Below are 14,097 nucleotides of genomic sequence, written 5' to 3' on the forward strand. Positions count from 1 at the left end.
AGAACCGATAGGTTAAAGAAAAGGATATGATAGACCACTCTACACACCAGCAATTCTAAGTTTGAAGCTAGGGGTGCAAGTTTGGCCCTGGTGGTCCTGACCCGCCCTAAGCCCGCCCTAAGCCCGAATAGGGCTTGGGCTAAAGATTTTGGCCCTAAGGGCGGGTTAGGGCCAAAATATTATGGCCCTGAACTAGGGCCAAGGGCGGGCCTGGGATTACTCTGGCCCGCCCAGCCCATCCCGGCCCGGCCCGGCCCGGCCCTAATTTTGGCACTAATCTTGGCACTAATCTTGGCACTAATCTTGGCCCTGATTTTGGCCCTGATTCTGACCCTGATCTTGGCCCTGATTCTAGCCCTGATTTTGACCCTAATCTTGGCCCTGATTTTGGCCCTGATTTTGGCCCTGATCTTGGCCCTGATCCTAACCCTGATCTTGTCCCTAATCTTGGCCCTGATATTGGCCCTAATCTTGGTCTTGATCTAAGCCCATGATTTTGGCCCTGATTTGAGTCTGGACCCTCCACCCATATGGAGAGGAATTATTTATAATCCACATGGGTGAATATTTGACACGTGTCAAAGTTTAAAAACATGATCATGTTTTGTAAAAAATTAATAAAAATAAATTATATCTTCATTACCAATGTAGTAAGCATCCACCAAATTTTGGCCCGATCTTGTCCCTAATTTTGGCTCTAGTCTTAATGTTAATTTGACCCTGATCATGTATTAGATTTTTACCTTAATCTTCACATTAACATTAATATAACTCTAAGTCTTAATTAGGAGACTTATGGAAAGGTATAGAGAATGTAGGAAAGATCTTCATATGGTATTTATTGACCTAGAAAAAGTTTATGATAGAGTCCCCTAAGCGTTAATTTGGCAAGTACTAGAGAAAAGAAGTGTTGCAAGTAAATATATAGATATAGTTAAGGATATGTATGATGGTTAGACGACTAGTGTTAGAACAGTGGGGGGACAAAGTAATGAATTCCCGATAACATCTAGGCTCACATCTCAGGGTCAACTTTAAGCCCATATCTATTTGCCTGGTAATGGATGAATTAACCAAAGACATTCAAGATGAGGTCCCTGGTGTATGCTTTTTGCGGATGATATTGTGTTGATTGATGAGACCCAAGTGGGGATTAATACCAAATTAGAATCTTGGAGATTAGCTTTGGAATCAAAAGGCTTTAAACTTAGTAGATTGAAGACAGAATATTTAATTTGTAACTTTAGTCATGATCGGCGGATGATGAGGTGGTGATACTTGACGATAAAGAGATTCCTGAAGTGATTGTTTTAGGTACCTAGGTTCAATCATAAGTAAAAAAGGTGATTTGGAAGATGAGGTTTCCCAAAGAATTAAAATAGGGTGGATGAAGTGGAGAGGTGCGTCGGGGTCTTATGTGATCGGCGTATTCCATTAAAGCTTAAAGGAAAATTTTATAGGATTAGTTGTTGGATTTGGTGGGATGTACGTGCTTATGAGTGTTGTTGTTAAAAGAATCTTTTAGATCAACTTCAATATTGCAGTAATGAGGATGCTAAGATGGATGAGTGGCAAACAAACTAGGATGGATAAGATCTAATTGATCATATTAGAGTTGGTGCGGGAGTTGCTCCCATAAGTAATATAGCTTAGAGAAATGTTTGAAGTGGCATGGCCACGTTGAATCTGAGACCTACTAAATACTCACCTCACGGAGAAGTGATATAATCCATATTGAAGGAAAAAGAAGAGCTAGGGATAACCTTAGGAGAAGTGGTCTTTGAGAAAGGATATGTGTAGTTTAGGCCCTAATCTCTTGGCCTATTAAAGGTAGTATTGGGGCTAGAATCCTTTAAAGCAGACCCCATTTAGTTGGGACAAGGCTTATTGTTGTTGTTGTTGTTGTTTTATTTTTCGAACAAGCATTGATTTTTTTTTTTTTTACTAAGGCGAGATAATATATTATAAATAATAAAAGCTAGTATATAGAGAATTAATATCTAACAAATCTACACTCCCTTCTCATCATGAATATTGACATCTTTCTTTTGCCTCCAATGTGATATTTCAGGAAAAAAAAATTTTATTAAGGACAGATAGCTATGTTTGTAACTAAAATATAATTTCTTTAACTACAAAGAAATATCAATACTAAATTATCATTGATTTACTTGTCAACAAAGTTTTGATTTTTTGATTTTTTTATTTTATTTTATTTCTTTTTTTTGTTGAATAAGGATATCAGTGGGAGTGGTTTTCAATTTCCATCACCAAAGTAATGGGAGAGGTTTTCAATTTCCATCATCAAAGCAATGAGAGACTTTCAGAGATTAATATAAAATTATGGATTATGGATTATGAATTTATTTATGTTTAAAGCAACACTATCAACTTATTGACTATTTTATCATTTTGTATGAGCTTGAATCATCTTATATTTCTTTGAATTTTTAGTTTACTTATGATACTTTTATTTTTATGAATTTACATTTGATATTTTAGATCCAAGGATAGGACCAATTAAGGCTAAGGTCAATCAGGGCCAGGGACAAGGCTAATCAGGGTCAGGGCCAATTAGGGCCAGGGACAGGGCCAATCAGGGCTAATAAAGGCTAGGGACAGGGCCAATCAGGGCTAATCGGGGTTAGTGCCAATCGGGGTCGGGGTCGGGGGCCGGGCGGGGCCAATTAGGGCCAATCAGGGTCAGGGCAGGGCCAATTAGGGCCAATCAGGGTCAGGGCCATGGCCAATTAGGGCCAACCCATCCCGACCCGGCCCAATTAGGGTGGGAATGGGCTTGGCTTGGCCCTGTAGGGCTTAGGGCCAGGGACAATAATCCTTGGTCCTGAACTAGGGTCAGGGAGGAAATAGGCTCAGATTAGAACATATAGGGCTGGGCTTGGGATTGCAAAAGCCCGGCCCAGCCCGGCCCAGTTGCAGCCCTATTTGAAGCCAAACTTGCACTTTATGGTTTTTTTTTTTTTTTCCTATCTAATTCTTCAAACATGTAAATCATGCATAAATGGGAACTCCTTACAGTGTAGGGGAAAACTTCTACTACTTTGGCATCAAACTGGGACTAAATTTCACTGACATTCCAGCAATTTTGCTGAAACAATTTTGACTTTGACAGGGGTGAAAATCAGACCAGAATTTGAAAACTTTAGCCTTGTTATAAAGATGAAGGAAGAAGAGAATAAAAGTTAGTTTGGTTTCACTTCCATTTCTCCACATTGATTCAGGCACTTAAATTAGCACACCTAGTGTCACCTGTCAAATAATGTTAACAGCACTACAAAGAAGAAATGCAACATAAATGACAGATTAAATAGCATTGAGGTGGCACTCGCATAATAAACAATAAGGGATACTCTCATCTATCTGCTTTATCAGGGACACAGCCTCCAACTCATGCCAAACAAGAATATTGTTCAAATTTATGGATTTCCCTCACTATCCTGTAACCTTAAATGCCAAAAGAATACCTTATATTTACTTTGGTTTTGTATAACTGAACTTTCTTTCTTCCATTTGGCAAGAATAAACTAATTTTACTAACTAATAGCATCTTAAACTGCAAGGCTAACAGGTATAAAAGTCTACAAGGGCAACACGCAGCACTTTAATAATTGCACATCGGATGCCAAGACTAAGAAGCACTCTCAGTAAAAAGAATCTAAAACCCACACAACCTTTAATCGAACTAAATTAGGCCCAAAAAGGTTAACTTTGACAACAAGAAGCTTCAAAAAAGATAATGGTAACCTAAGTAACAGGATTATATGTCGAATTCAAGTTCCTAGGAGATCACCTGCACAACAACACCGCCTTCAGAACCTCCTTCCTCTTTAATAATACTAAATATCTTCTCAAATGCACCCTCAAAGACAAGGATTTTTTGAATTTCCTGTAAATTATGAAGCTCAATGATCAGCAAGGGAAAAAACCACGCAAATAATAATTATCAACGATGCTGAGGAAAACACAACCTCAGCCTCACAGGTCAAGTGAGTAAGAAGTAACAAAGCCTCATTTCGTATAACCTGCCAATAGTAACACATTTGAATTTAAAAGAAGTGGCATAGTTGGCATAAAAAAAATTCATGTGGATGAACCTCTCAACAGGCATTGATTTGCAATAGTTTTGCCCTTATTTTATAGCAAAGCTTCGGAACAGGACTTTTTAAGAACAAACAAGAAGCATACCTCACGATCCATAAGCATATCCATAAGACGTGTTATTCCCCGAGGAGTGGTAAGAATTGCTTCTTGTAGCCTGAAACAAGAACCTCAGAGCAACATATGAATTCCAGGCATTGGATAACAATTGAAACAAGACATCAAAAAATAACTATCGTGGCTGAAAGCAGGATACCTATTGCGAGAATGTGTAAGAAGTGCTGTCAAAACTTGAAGCGTATAATACCGAACATAAAAGTCCTCCTCTGACTGCAAAGTACCAGAAGGACAGAATTTTACACCTAGGTCCATCACGCATTCAAAACCCAATATGCAATGTAAAGATCATTTAATATATCTAGAGAAATTGAATAGTGAACTATCTCACCAGTAAACTTAGAAGCAGAGAAATGTTTTCTGCTTCTCTTGAGAGCAAATCAGAGTTCATTAAACTTGCTTGGACTTCTTTCTTTGCCCGTGTATGATCAATAGGAGTCACGGCACTTACAAGAGTTTCCAAGGCACCCCGAACCTGCACACATGAGATTGAAAGCATATTATTTGTCACATTAAATACTATCATCGAGGTAAAAACATGCTTACAAAAAGAGCACAGAACTGATTACCGGAAAGTAAAGAAATAATAGTAATATCCCATCTTTGTAGATGAGCAGAAGTTCCCAAATATTGCCTTTTAGGGGATAATGGACTAGCAATCTTGTTCATAAATATATTTACACAGGGCAAAGCTGGCAACCCCAAATGAGTAACACATCCCCCCCCCCCAAAAGAAAAATCATTTTTCTCATTCATTCTTAATTGGAAAATTCTTAAGTTTTAAGGGGCTTGAAAATCTGAAATACGCAGAGCCAGACTGATGTGGGTATGGACAAAGTGAACAATCTAGAGAGGTTTCTAATGAAGAATAAGGTGTGAATTTCTCATGCAAGACTATGCAACCAAAAGTATGCCATCCCACCCACTACATCTCTATGGATGATGCGTTCCATGAGCCTGCCCCTTAATACTCTGAATCTCCCATGGCACCACTTTTGGGGTTCATCTAGTGATTATGTGTTAATGGATGTCCCTCTCGACGGTGTTTTATGCCTCTTCTCTGATTGATTTTCATCTTCCTATACATTCTTCTATGCACTGGGAAGACTGCGCACTAACAAAGGCATTGACATAAGATATGGGATAGTGTACGCTCATCCTCACAAGAGGCCAGAAGTTGTTACAACATACCATTTGATTCCCTTGGTTCTGTGTCAGCCCATTATTTTATCAGAATCTGCTAACCTATCCCTCCTTAATTATGTTGATGACTTGAATTTGCCTATTGCTGCCCTTGAAGGGAAGGAGTTGTACACAACATCCTATCCCTCATGTTGTGATTCATGATTCTCTTTCTCCAAAAAATCATCATATCTCTTTCTTGCTTTCTGTCACCATAAAATTGACAGGATAGTTCCAAAATAAATCCCTAGAATTCTACTAGACCCATCACTGAAAATGAACCCTGAGTAGGTCCAAGGTAGTGTTTCCAGATCAGTACTAGATCAATTTCACTAGATTTCCATGGACTTTTGTGCAGTTATAGACTTGTAAGCAATGTCTGAAATTTCTGTTGAAATTTTACTGAAACATGGTACATTAGTTGATGGTTTCAGTGGTTTTTGGTTTTTTCCCTTGGTTTATGGTGTACAGTCTAATTTAATGCCAATAATAAACACAATTCCGATATTATTTTTTACTAGAACAGAATACAAACTGGTTTTCTTGATTCCCACATCCCAGCTGTAGACAGACGAAACTGGATCATGTATTTTCACGAATGCAAACATGGATTTACAAGAAAACATCAAAACTCTCGTTGAAATGCAAGAACAAATACAAGAAAGATGAGAATACAAGAAATCATATCTGTGGTTCAAAAACTCAGAACTCAATTACAACTAACATATCAGTATATCACAAGACACTATCAATGCAACTCATCAGTTATGGCTCATAAAATAAGTTACATAACAAATACAAGATCATGAATCAGTGAGACCTAGGCTACTAGAAGATGCTACGTCAACTTGTGTCAATCCAACTGTATGTCCGTTGGACCCAACGCACATTATGCTTAGTTTGTGCCACATGCATCCCACGACATAGAAGCTAAGAAGTATCAGACATAATCGGACACCACCTCTATGTATGTGGCATCATCAGCAAACTGAAGGTAACCAATCCTAGAATATGGGTCATTATACCGCTAGTCTATGATGACCGACTGATCCACCATCCCACAATCAAAAGGATTATATGGGTGTGTTGGCTGGTGTGCATTGATAGGGATAGGGTAAAAGAACATTTTATTAACAAAGGAAGTTCCCATACCGCCATACTATGGCTCAAACTGTGAGTGGGAACCATAGTCAACATTAGAATAAGATGGAGCAGGCATCCTCATTCCAACCATCTAACCATATGAGTTGAAATATGCATGATGGGAGATCTCGCTCTCGAGCAAGATCTCGCCACTTCAAAATACTAAGATCTCGACCAAGATGGCGAGATCTCAATCAAGATATATAAAATTTCTGGCATAAACTCGGTGGCCATATCGGTGGGTTTTAGGGCCCCGGTTGGGTTTGAACTTGGTATTTAGCCTTTTTAAGGCCTTTTGAACACACTGGTGGCCTTAGATTTGTGAGAAAATAACCATAAGTATATCTTCTAAGTCAACCCTATATGTAAAACCGAAATGCTGTGAAATGCAAGGTTAGACAACATGTAATGTAGAGATATCAAGTAATTCAAGTTATCAACTATCAAGTATCAAATACATTACACATCAAACTATCAAAGAACTTAAATGTTTTCAAAATTTTACAACCATAAGAAGTTTTAGACTTTTAGTAAGTCATAAATCATAATCCATAAGTTCACAATCCATAAATTTGTTTCCATGAAAATGTAGATCAAAGCTAGTAGATCAACATATATTTATATTATACTAGACTCACACACCCATTGTAGAACATTCTATTTGAAAAAAATTCAAATTTGGGGGAAAAATCTTACCTTTGTTGAAGATCTAGTTGAAATAGGCTTGAATGATGATAATCTGATGTTGTAGATGTGTTAAGGATGTTTAGAAGTTGAATCCCCAACAAATTCCGGCCAAAAATCAAGTTTCCGACAAGTTTTGAGGGTTGCCGAGAGAGAGAGATTACGCCTCTCTCAAGCAAAATAGAGGGTTTTAAAACCCCCTAAACTAGGTGGTTCAACCAGAGATGGCGAGATCTCGCCTAGATATAGTCATAGTTGTCACGGCAATGAGGCGATGCGAGGCGGTTTAGGCTAGTTGAGGCAATGAGTCGATAAGGCGCCCTCCGAGGCGCTTTTGAGGCGGTTGGGGCGTTTTAAGTAAAATTTTTAATGTACATCTCATTCACTCCAATTCATTATAAATCTATCATATCTTATATGAAAAAAAAAACTAATATTAGCCTATCTCAAGTCATCCAACATACTAAAAACCACACATAGTAGGTCCTAAATAAAAAGCCGCGGGAAGAAAGGAAGAGAAGAAGTCATCGTCGCGCAACTTGCCCAGAGTGTCGTCGCGAGAATGGAAAAGAAAGAGATTAGGGATTAGAGTGAGAGTGTGAGACTCGAGTCAAGAACTTATTCTCTTTCGATTTTGTTTTTTTATTTTATTTTTTATTTTAACATTTGATCACATGTAGTGTCATTATAAATATGCATATAGGTTCAAACAATAGATACTTTACAATTGGAATCTAATAAGTAATTCAATATATGCCTTTGATTTGGCATCTTTCATGTGATTTAAAAAAGAAAAAAAAGCGGACACCTTGGGGTATAAGGTGTCCGAGGCTCTTGAGGCGACGCTTAGGCAATGCCTCATACCCCAAGGCGGTCATCTTATTGCCTGAAAATGAGGCGACACCGATTTGAGGCGCTTCTAAGGTGCTCGGACGCCTAGGCATTGCCTAGGCAATGCTTAGGCGACGCCTTAACAACTATGGATATAGTGAGATCTCGTGGCGAGATCTCCCATCTCTCAAATCTCATCTCTCCTCTCGTTTCCTATCCCAAAATAGCGAGATATCGCACGAGATCTCCCACCATAGAAATATGACCCACTCTACTCTGAGCCCCTCCGAGATGCACTCCCACCAATACTAATGTCACAAATAGAGCCTAATAAGCTATCAATGCCCGCGTCTGACTGTGTATTGGGCTATAACAAGCCATGGGGCCCTCTCGAGTGACCCTTAGTCCCAATGGATAAGGATGGCATGCTCCTGTGAAGAGGTACACTACCATGATCTGTATCCTAGGTGGCACATGTATACCGCGTCTCCCAGTGAATCTGATGGGGCTTGATGATTGTAGCACTAGAATCACATAATGCTCTTGATATCCACCAGCACACACGATCACCACCATCAGCACCTCCAGATTGCTTGTGGCAACTCCATCAGTAGCATAGTTGGCACGGCGATGAGGCCATGCGAGGCGGTTTAGGTTAGTTGAGGTGATGAGTCGATGAGGCGCCCTCCAAGGCGCTTTTGAGGCGACTGAGGCGTTTTAAGTGAAATGTTTAGTGTACATCTCATTCACTCTAATTCATTATAAATCTATCATATCTTATACAATAAAAACAAATAATATTAGCCTACCTCAAGTCATCTAACATACTACAAACCACACATGGTAGGTCCTAAATAAAAAATCGCGGGAAGAAAGGAAGAGAAGAAGTCACTGTTGCTGGCCGCTACTTGCCAGAGTGTCGTCGCAGGAATGGAAAGAGAAGAAGAGAGGAAGGGAGAAAGAGATTAGGGTTTAGAGTGAGAGTGAGAGTGTGAGACCCGAGTGAAGAACTTATTCTCTTTTGGTTTTTTTTTTATTTTAAATTTTAACATTTGATCACATATAGCGTCATTATAAATATGCATATAGGTTCAAACAATAAATACTTTACAATTGGAATCTAATAAGTAATTCAATATATGCCTTCGATTTGGCATCTTTCATGTGATTTAAAAAAAAAAAAAAAAAAAAAAGTGGACGCCTAGGGGTATAAGGCATCCGAGGGGCTTGAGGCAATGCCTCTCATACCCCAAGGCGGTCGCTTTGTTGCCTGAAAATAAAGCGACAGCTGATTTGAGGCGCTCCAAAGGCATCCGGACGCCTAGGTGAGGCCTTAACTATGCTATGATCCTTCACTTCTTTAGAGGCATCCACTAATCTCATAAAAAAGTATCTTCCCAGGACAGCATACTATAAAGTTGATGGACTTTTTTGTTATAGCGACTGACGCAACCCAAGGCTTAGGGTTGGATATCCAGGATCCTCTTTAATAAGAACTAGCACTGCTTAGGGCTTCTAGGTGTTTTGTCTAGGGTTTTGGCTCAAATTAGGGTGTTTCAGATAGGGTGAAAAGAGAGGTTAGGCTTGCTGGTTGTGCAGGTCAGAACTAGAATAGGGTTTAACTGGGAAAAATTAAGAAAATTCTGATTTCTGGAAATTCTGAAAATTCTGCAAATCCAAGGAAGAAGATAAATTGCAGGCCTCTCAAAACTTAGGGGAATAGGGCTGGCTTTGGGGAAGCTAAGAGTAATGATGAAGTCCCAAGGCTTGGGTGATCCTAAAGAGGTGTACTAGGGTGTTTTGGGGCTGGAATGAGGAAGTTTTGGTTGGGGTGGGATCTGAAAATGTGGGAAGAAGAAGGAGAAGGGGAAAAGGCTATGGTTGGCTTGAGGTTGGGGTAAGGAGTGGCTGGAGATGTAGGGGAAAGGTTTGGGAAGCTTCTAACTTACTTGTGGATGAAAGCTTGCAGTGATCTGGAGTGGAATGCTTGTAGTAGTTGCTGGCTTGCTGTTTGAGTGCTTGAAGAAAAAGAAACAACTTGAAAATTGCAGAAACAAACCTCAAAACCCAGCCGCAGGTCACCCCTCCTAGGGATCCCATGACTTCTCTCAAGTCTTTGTTAAACTTATAATTTCATTAACTCAAAACTGAGAAATAACATGAAGGACTAGGCTATTTATAGCCTTTTATAGCCTTTACAATTGAATTGGATTCAACAAAGGTTTCTAATTTTAGAACCTGACTAAAATAAAACCAATACTTAAGACAAGGTTTCTACTTTCTAATTTTTAGAGAACCCTATCCCAAACAAATCACTCACAAATAAATACCAATTTAACTCAACTACTCAAACCCCAAATTAGGAAATACCTAAAATAGAACTACTTTAAAATAAAGTTTCTAAAATTAAGGAACCCTATCCTAACAACTCTACACTAATTTAAATGGACTGCAACTCTTAAACTACTGACTCATATAGAAAAATACAAATAGATCCTTGACCCTTGGTTTGAGGGGATTCTATCAAGACCCATATTCAACCTCAAAAGAGGGCTTAAAAATGACCAAAATACCCCTGGGGTATTTGGCCAACTTTAAATGCCTTGTTGGATCTGGTTTTTTGGCCCAATTTTTGGGGAGCCCAACCCAGGATACATCACCAGCCCATCCATGACGCATGATGGTTACTGCATCACTCTCCCAAAAAGGCCTCATATCTACAACATAGTCATCAATCTCAACCCTCTGAAGTAGATACACAATCATGATCTTATAAGGAGTGGGCCCCTTATAACCAGGGCTAGCCTCAGCAATAGTGTTAATCATGGTCTAGTAATACGGACCCTCTGCGGTGTTAGTTAGGATGATGTTAAAGAGCATCCACTTTACAATTGATTCTTTAACCAGCCCCTTCATATTCTTCCAGTCACCTCTGATTTTGGGCTCTTTTACCCCCTCTTTTAAACAACTGCAAGTCCTGCTCCAATATAGGATCACTTTGTGTAAGCACTTATGAAGTTGGTACTCTTCGACTCTATGATCTCCTAAACAAACCACCAAATACACCACTTGACCCATATAGTTCAGCTGTTGCAACTCTAAAGGCACCAACTTCTAGACTACCCCTACTCTTCTCCTACTCCTCTGCTAATAATGCACTACTACTCATGTTGTGCGGGTGCAAATCCCTAGCCTCAGCAGCTGTCTCTACATCAAAAGCCACAATCATAGGTCATTATAATCATCCCCAACTCCATATGAAGGCCTCATTGCCTAATCCAATTGATCTATCCTGGATTGTGCCTCCCCCCTTTAAAATTGGGCCCAAAACCAAACCCAATAAGGCATCCAAGGCTGGCCGAATACCCCAGGGGTATTTTGGTCATTTTACAAGCCCCTTTTGGGGCTGAAGATGGAGTCGGTAATTTAAGAGTTATAGTCCATTTAAGTTAGTGTTGAGTTGTTAGAATATGGTTCCCTAATTTTAGGGACCTTATCTTAAAGTAATTCTATTTTTAATTATTTCCTACTTTGGAGTCTTAAGTAGTTGAGTTAATTTGTTAACTGTTTATGAGTGTGATTTTGAGTCTTTCTAGTAATTGACAGTCTTGATTATTAAATGAAACCAGAGCTTGAGAAGTCATGGGACCCTAAGTAACACCCTGCGCCACAGTTTGTATGATCTTCATTCACTGATTCAAGCATTCAACACAGAATTTCTGCAAGCCTTCAATCCCAAGTAAGCCTCTCTCTCTCTCTCTCTCTCTCTCTCTCTCTCTCTCTCTCTCTCTCTCTCTCTTCTTCACAAAGCTATCCCCTCATTTTCAGACCTTAGGAGCAGCCCTAACCCCATTGCAAATCCTTCCCCTGCCTCCCCCTGCCTTCCCCTTTAGTTGCAGCCCAAACCTAGGCCACCACCCCAAGCTGCTGTGGCCCTTCTCCTTCATCCCCTGCCTCCCAAGTAGTAAGAAACCCCATTCCCTAACCTAGGCCACCCTGCAGAACTCAAACTTCGGCCCCCCTCCCCCTTTTCACTCCCTTTAGGTCGCCGTTAGCCCTAGACTGAAATCCTGATTCCAATTTTCCAAAAGCAGCCCCGTTTCTGGAGTTGGAGATTTTCTGCACTTCATCTTCTTTGAATAAAGTTGCAGAATTTTTTTAAAATTTTCAGGAAACCCTAAAACCTTCATACCCCATCCCCCTCACCTCTGGACAGCATCTGAATTACTAATTTAGTATTAATAGTAGTTCAGAATTACAAAACCAGCAACCCTAGGCCCATCCTAAACCCTAATCAAAACCCTAGTTCACCCTAAAACCCTGACTTAGTGTTGGTTCCTTAATTAGAAAATACTGAAATCTTCCCTTAACTCCTGGGTTACATCACCAGTGCAACCCTAACTCTCTCTGTCTGCCTTCCTCTTGGTCCCTTCCTTCATGTAATCCTTCACAACCCGTGCTACATCAATAAGAACTACATGGTGTACTGCCACATCTCTAGAAGTGCCAACTAGATGTTGTTTGAGTCTAGTGGATCCAGCTCCAAAAGACCACTAGTGACAAAAGTTGTACTCAGTTCTTCTCTTGTCCCCATTAATAGGTGTGCCATACTAAAATGCAGTTTCACTTCTAATACTACCAGAACCCCTAGATGACCTCTACCTCTGATCCTGTTGCCCCAGTGTGAACTCCCACCATGTGAACTGCCATCCCCTGCCTCTATTAGCACCGCCTCGAACGGTCGGACATTATCAATGTTGCACACATAAAATGCTTTCATAAGTCACTAAAGAACATCAATTTAATTTCTTTCAGACAAAGAAAACAAGGTTTTACTTATTTGGTATTTTTCCCCTTGCACATATTTTTATCAAATATAAAATCATTTTTTTTTGTTTTTTCAGTCATAAAATTGGTTGCCTATAACAAAACTGAGTATGAAATGAAATGGACAGCACTTCAAAAAACATATGGAACGCCCTTCATATTTTTCTAAAATTTTCAAAACCATAATAGGCCTTTTCCCTTAACTCTCTTATTTTAATTTTTATATGATTATACTAATCTTTTGAAAAAAAAAAATTTATGGGGTGGAAAAATCTCCACAAGACCGAAGAACGGTCAAAGGAGTTTTAACATATATTTATTCCATCATCATACAATGATACAACACACCTATCGCATATGTTCTTTACATTTTTTACGTAAGAAATGACATTTTATAAATCATAAAACTAAAAAAAATAATATATTTTGTGAAAAAAAATTTGACACTATGAATTCGTAGATTGGCCCATGTGTTAAACATATATTATTTTCATCAACATTCATCTACTATTGAACATGCATTTTGAGAGGAAAAATATAGATTAGAGAAAGATCGGATACCTCAATCCGGAAAATCACCCAAATGTTGATGGAATAAGGCTCAATCCACCTCCACCCAGCATTTGCTGGCAAGAATGAGGTAAAAGAGCAAGGAACCACTCAAAGATGTGAAGAAATGGGAAGAGGTTAAAAACTCGAAACAGGACCAAAATGAGGTATAAATAAGAAACTTCTACACATGGGTCACTCAAAATGTTCGAAATTTTGGAATAGGACTGAATCCCAACATTTGGTGAGATTTTGGTCGAGTTTCAAGTCACCAGTATTTCGGATTTTTGTTTCGTTTCGGTGAGGTCAACCACCAAAGCAAGATTTGGCAAAATTGTGTACCATGCTTGTAACTTGTAAGTAGATGACACATTAACCAGCCTTGCTTAAGAGATGACAATGATGTTCCCAAACATACAAGTCACAAAGTATGTGTAGAGCGGCAGTTTATGTAATTCCATACAAATAAAAGAATGTTTCATTAAGATGCATTCCAAACATGTTCCTATTTATTTACATTGACAAAAAAAAACTCCAATTTTATCACACAAAATCTGTTAGTACAGAATATTAATTAACTTGGAACGAAAAATTGCCATGCATACCTAGATGTCAAATCAGAAATGAAAATGGTAGATCTAATCA

The 14,097-nt window shown here is 39.1% G+C and overlaps 1 protein-coding gene across 1 annotated transcript in view; it reads right to left on the reverse strand.

Moving 5' to 3' along the window:
* The window catches only part of LOC149006508 (golgin candidate 6-like), a 29,540-nt gene that overhangs the window by 9,407 nt on the left and 6,036 nt on the right, over positions 1-14,097 (reverse strand). Inside the window, exons 5-9 of the mRNA XM_089165787.1 lie at positions 4,568-4,711; positions 4,376-4,449; positions 4,207-4,276; positions 3,990-4,043; positions 3,812-3,907 (exon numbers count right to left, since the gene is read on the reverse strand). Coding sequence (XP_089021913.1) covers positions 3,812-3,907; positions 3,990-4,043; positions 4,207-4,276; positions 4,376-4,449; positions 4,568-4,711 — 438 coding nt within the window. The remainder of the gene's footprint in view (positions 1-3,811; positions 3,908-3,989; positions 4,044-4,206; positions 4,277-4,375; positions 4,450-4,567; positions 4,712-14,097) is intronic.

The sequence above is a fragment of the Hakea prostrata genome, chromosome 8 (genome assembly GCF_041222555.1).
Source record: "Hakea prostrata isolate BN-2017 chromosome 8, UWA_Hpros_2, whole genome shotgun sequence".
In the NCBI taxonomy this organism is placed as follows: domain Eukaryota; kingdom Viridiplantae; phylum Streptophyta; class Magnoliopsida; order Proteales; family Proteaceae; genus Hakea; species Hakea prostrata.